Source organism: Aedes albopictus, unplaced genomic scaffold (genome assembly GCF_035046485.1).
Source record: "Aedes albopictus strain Foshan unplaced genomic scaffold, AalbF5 HiC_scaffold_55, whole genome shotgun sequence".
Taxonomy (NCBI): Eukaryota; Metazoa; Arthropoda; class Insecta; order Diptera; family Culicidae; genus Aedes; species Aedes albopictus.
The window spans coordinates 73,273-79,272 of NW_026917365.1; the positions used below are offsets into that span (position 1 = coordinate 73,273).

General features: G+C 43.5%; 1 protein-coding gene across 1 annotated transcript in view; it reads right to left on the minus strand.

Annotated features, from left to right (window-relative positions):
* The window catches only part of LOC109397703 (muscle-specific protein 20), a gene marked incomplete at its 5' end in the record, with an annotated part of 31,725 nt that extends 26,377 nt beyond the window's left edge, over positions 1 to 5,348 (minus strand). Inside the window, 2 exons of the mRNA XM_062843803.1 lie at positions 4,868 to 5,107; positions 5,268 to 5,348. Coding sequence (XP_062699787.1) covers positions 4,868 to 5,107; positions 5,268 to 5,348 — 321 coding nt within the window. The remainder of the gene's footprint in view (positions 1 to 4,867; positions 5,108 to 5,267) is intronic.
* Between the last annotated feature and the right edge of the window lie 652 nt (positions 5,349 to 6,000).

Genomic DNA, 6,000 nt, shown 5'->3' on the forward strand with positions numbered 1-6,000 from the left:
CCTGAAGAAATCTCCGAGAGAATTCCTAAAGGAATCTCTGAGGGAATTCCTGAAAGAATCTCCGAGGGAATTCCTGCAGGAATCTCCGAGGGAATTCCTGAAGAAATCTCCGAGGGAATTCCTGAAGGAATCTCCGAGGGAATTCCTGAAGAAATCTCCGAGGGAATTCCTGAAGAAATCTCCGAGGAAATTCCTGAAGGAATCTCCGAGAGAATTCCTGAAGAAATCTCCGAGGGAAATCCTAAAGGAATCTCCGAGGGAATTCCTGAAGGAATCTCCGAGGGAATTCCTGAAGAAATTTTCGAGGAATTCCTGAAGAAATTTCCAAGGGAATTCCAGGAGGACCATCCGAGGGAAGTCCTGGAGGAATCTCCGAAAGTAATTCGTGGAGGAATACCCGAGGGAAACACTTGAGGAATCTCCGAGGCAATTCCTGGAAGTATCCCCGAGGAAAATCCTGTTGGAATCCCCTAGGGTTGGTGAAGGAATTTCTGGAAAAAAACTTGAACAAATTTTTGGGAAATATCCTGGAGAAATTCCTGAGGTTATTCTGAGAGAATTCCTTTTAAATTTCTTTATGAAAATCTTGAAAAAATACCTAGGAAAAGTCTGGAGAAATTCATGGGGAATTCTTTGAAGGAATTCTTGCGAGAGTTCTGTTTTAAAACCTGGTGAAATTCCTGGAGGACTCTCGGGGAATTTTTAAAGCACTTCTGAGGAAATTCTTGGAGAAATTCCTAGGAAATGTTCTGGAGGAATTTGTGAAGTAATTTCAAAAAGAATTTCTGAAATAATTCCTAAAAGAATTCTCGAATGTATCCCTGGTAAAATAGTGGTGGAATTATTGTGGAAATTTCTCGGGTAATTTTAGGAAGAATTTCTGGGGAGGTTTGTGAATCAATTTCTTCGGAAAATTCCCGAATCTCTGTGGAATTCTTGAAAGAATTTCTGGGGAAATTTATGGAGTATTTCCTGGAGGAGAAATTTCCTAAAGAGTTACTGGGAAAAATATGAAGAAAGTCTTGGAGGAAAATTGGACAAACTTATGAAGAAAATCCTTGGGAAATTTCTAGTGGAGTTCCTGGAACAAAATCCTAGAGCAATCATGAAGAAATTGATGGAACATTTTTTGTAAACATTCGTGGAGGAATTCCTGAGAGAATTCCATCTAAAATTCCTAATGGAAATCCTGGGGAAAATCGTACAGTGATAACTGAAGAAATGTCTGAATAAGTACCGTGGAAATTTCCTCAAAGAATTTCAGGGAAAATTTCTGGAAGAAATCCTGGGAAAATTCCAGACACATTTTTAAAAATAAATCCTGGTGAAATTTCTGAATGATTCTCTCTAGACGTTCTTGTGAGGATTTTTGGGGTAATCTTTGACTATTTTCTTAAGAAATTTCTGAAAATTCCTGTGGGAATCTCGGAAGTACTCTTCTGGAAATATTCCCAAAGAAATTCCTGCAAAATATATTCCATGTATTTTTGAGAAACTTATTAAAAGAATTTCTGGGAAATCAAAGAAAGAATTTCTTTTGAAATTCCCAATAGAAATCATGAGGAAATTCCTGCGGAAATTTTCGACGAAATTGTTGAAGAAATTCTTGGAGATGCTCCTGGGTAAGTTTTTGTGGAAATTCCAAGGGAAATTATCAGAGGAACTCCTGAATAAATTTTCGTAAAAAAATATGGTAAAATTCCTTTGGGTGTTCCGGAAAAGATTTCTAAGAAATTTCTAAAAGAATTTATAAGGCTATTTCTTAAAGAATTCCTGAGGGCATTTCCTTTTGGAAATCCTTGAGGAATCTTTGGAGAAATGTTGAAGGAATTCCTGGGAAATTTCCGACAGAATTCCTGAAAAAATATTTGGAAGAGCTTCTGGGTAATTTTCTGAAAGAAATCCTGGGGAAATTCCTGGAGGAATCTGTGGAGAATTCTTGAAGGTATTGCTGGGAAAATTCCTAGAGGAATCCCTGGGAAATTTCCCGGAGGATATTCTGCAAAACTTCCGGAAAGAATTCCTGGAGAAAATCAGAAAGAATTCGTTTTCAAACTAATATTGAAAATTTCTGTGAATTTTTCTAGACGAAATACGGAGGAAATTTTTGAATTTCTGTGAAAATTTCTGAAGCAATTTTTGGGGAAATGGCTAGAGAAGTTCCTGGGGATATTTTTTGAAGATGATTTGAGGAAATTCCTGTAAAAATAGCTGGACACATTTTCTAATAGTTATCCAGGGGAAATGACTACAGGAATCTTTTAGGAATACTTGAAGGCATTCCTTAAAACTAATTTTCAAAACTAATCCCTAGTAGACATGAAGGTGAGCGTAAGATTTCTAGATGAATCCTTGTAAAAAAGTAGAAGACACCCGTGGGCAACTCCAATTGGAATCGCAGAGATTTCTTGAAGGACTTCCACAAGAAATTCCTGCATGAATCCAAGAAGAAACCTCTGAAAAGTTCCCAGAGAAATCCTAGATGCATTTTCTGGGGGAACCATAAATGAAATAGCATGCAGGAATATTACCGTTTTAATTTGAAATTCTTGGAGAAATGGCAAAAGCAATTCAGGATACAAATCCTTGATCCCCTGGAGAAATAAAAAAAAATGTTGAAGGAATCGTTAGAGAATTGTCTCGATAAATTTCAGAAGAATCGTTGGATTGCATGTATATTATCAAGGAAAGATTCCCAATAAAACTTCTTGAATACTTTGATAAAACTAGAATTTCTTTAGAATATCATTACCGGCACAATACTGGGTCAAACTAAAAATGAATCGTGTGCAGCTGCGGCCTTTCAACTTTTGAGTAAACTGTGTGTCTGCGGTGGGCAAGCAACTTTTCCAGCACACAGCGTAAATCTTGGATTAAAATCAAGGATAATACCGTTTGATGCTTAAGAAAATCGAGGATAACACGAGAATGGCGTCTAATACGCTGTGGAGCTTACCGCCATAAGACTTGTAAACATGAACTTTGTAGATTATTTGAGTCTAATGGAACAGAGTCATCATTAGCTAACAACTTTGTTGAAAACACATACTTTATTGGAGGTCTGGAGCGTCTGGAGTTCTGGGCTGGAGTCCATTGGAGTGTGCTGTGCTTGCTTGCTGCAAGGAAGGAGCGCTAGAAAAGGTGGTGGCACTGATGCACTAGCTAGCTGATACCAGTCAGCAGCCAGTCGCGAACGAAATATTGATGGTGATGAGCGACGGTAATGACGTTTTAATGACTATGTTGAAAGCATGATTTTCCGTCATCCTTTTTATCATCTGGCCATCAGCAAGGATCTGACAGGATACTGGTATGAGGTGAGGTGAGGGGTCCAGCAAGTAGCAGCCATCAACGTGATTATTATTACAGTAGTTGATGGTGATGATGGGCATCAATTTCCGCCGTCGTCTTCCATAATCATGGCTGACGGCCCAGTGAGCAGCGATGATTACCGTCCATATTCCACAAATCGACGATAATCAACGCCGGCTGCCGGAGATGATGAGGGAACATTATCACCGGCATTGACGGTGATTGATTGCTTATTAACAGGAATCCAGAGCGTTACAATGGACAACCGCTATTGATGCTTCCTGCTGCACTACACTGCTATCAGCGATCGGTAGAGCTCTTGTTGACGACACATTTTGGGTAAAAGTTTCACGCAGCGATGTAAGGAAATCTCCGTACGCGTATGCGTGCTTGGTTGGATGTCAAAATTTTACTGACTATCGACACAAACTGCAACAGCAAACCGGTACAAATGTCACGTTACCGACGGCGACGACGAGAGACAGTGACAGTGACTGACGAAACGCGCAGTTCCCATCCGACGGAGCCGAAATGTCTCAAAATCGGTTGATTTGTTTTGTGTAGTCCGGCAACGGGCGGCGGCGGTAACTGTCACACGACGACGTCGGCCGAACCGAGGGACACTCGATCTGCTGTCGGTTTCGATTCGACGACGACAGTGGTTTCGCGCTGTGGTAGTACTTTTACCAAACTTTGAACCAGGATCACATGCGTGCCTCTTCCTGAAACGCAGTGAAAAGGACTTTCGCGCCTAAAATCCGAGAGACTTTTCCCATGCAGCGAAATTCGAACCGGCAGACAGAGACAGAGACGACATTTTTCAGGGGGCCTCTGAGCTTCCGAAAATATCCGTAACACGCGAATCATCACAAAATACTAGGGACGCAGGTTGTATGGCAGAGGTGTTCTGCGCCGGTTAGTTCACGAAGAATATTGGCAACAGTGGCGCGTATTTTCGAGTAAAGTCCACTGTGGTGTGGCGGCGGCTAAACTGTGAAAGCAAACGAAGCCGGTCGACCATGTTGACCGTGACCATGTTGTGACATTGACGCGACCTGGGAGCGACTACAATACACCTGATCAACAAGAATGGCCGTGATGTTGGACTAGGAGCGCAGCTTTCTGCGGAGGGTACTAGTGCACTAGTAGCGATGGAAGACCCTACCCGCCCTAATGTGATTCACCCGAGTGCAAGTGAGACCGACAAATCCTCCCCTCGTCGGTGCGTTCCTGTTCCGCACAGCAAAAACTTATAGCACATTTCTCTCACACTGTTGTGCGCCTTGGGCAGGTCGGAAATAGGCAGGCCGGCCATTGCAGCAGCACAGCCGTGCTACCTAGGCAACATCGCACTCTCCGGATTCGAAGAAGAAACTCGAAACGCGACCGCCGCCGCAACAGCGCAGCCGTTCGATCTGACAACGGTGTTCCTCGCGCGCGCAATCAAACAGTGTCAGACGCGATATGGCCTACCAGGAGCGCAAGCTGGAGAGAAGTTAACGTCGAGCTATTTCTTGTGCGAATGAATTAGGCCCATGGTCAATAGCATACTTACTGGCTGATGTTATCCATCATTTTGTAGTCACCTCCGGTGGTGTTTATCTTCGGAACGATTCCCGGCGAGAGGCGGTTCATCAGACGGCACAGGAGGATACCGTCGCGCAGGCAGTCCTCGTACAGCTGGTCGTTGGGGAACTTTTCGCCGAGCAGCGTTTCGATCCAGTGCTGCGCTTCGCGTTCCTGGTCTTTGTCGCGTTTGCCGGCGACCTGCAAAGGGAGAAGGAGGTATATGGAACTGGGTCAAATATTTTACAATGAAATGAAGAGCAAAGATCTGCTTGACACTCTGGTTGTAGTTCGGTGCTGATTAATGGAATATCAAATAAGCTTGATTCTCTCACTTACATGGGGACTGTTCACTCCATTGCTTCTTGAAATGTCGTTAATCGGTTTACCTGGCAATGGCAAGTACATAGACGGTAATCTTCACCACGTCTTGATAGTCTTGCCGCGGGCCGCAGATCTTCCGTCTACTGCTACGAGGTTCAGGTGGAGTATTGAGAAGGCAGATTGAGATAGATGCTGTCTGACCTGCCAGCATGAACTTCGTTTTTGAAGCGTTTACAATCAGTCCGAATTTTGTTGCTTAACGTTTCAGGCAGGTGTACAGTTCTGCCTTCGTTCCAAATGTTCTAGCAATAATGTCCATGTCATCCGCAAAACAGACAAATTGGCCGGATTTCGTGAAAATCGTGCCCCCGCTGTTGTGCCCGGTTTGTCGCATTACACCTTCCAGGCATGAGAGTCCATAACCTTGTCATAGTCCTCGGTGAGATTCAAACAGATCGCGCGTAACCATTACGCAGGTTTTTTACACCGTCCATCATCGCTTTCATCAGTCTATTGAGCTTCCCGAAGAATTCGTTCTCGTCCATGACTTTCCATAGCTCTCTGCAGTCGATACTATCGTACTTGAAGTCGACGAACAGGTGGTGCGTTGGGATCTGGTATTTGCAGCATTTTTGGAGGATTTGCCACACGGTGAAGATCTGCTCCGTTGTCGGGCGGCCATCGACGAAGCCGGCTTGATACCTTCCCACAGTCTCATTCTTACTTACCTTACCGATCAGGCTAAGGCACCCTACACACTACTCAAACGGTTTGACCAACATTGACTCCGCCCCCAGG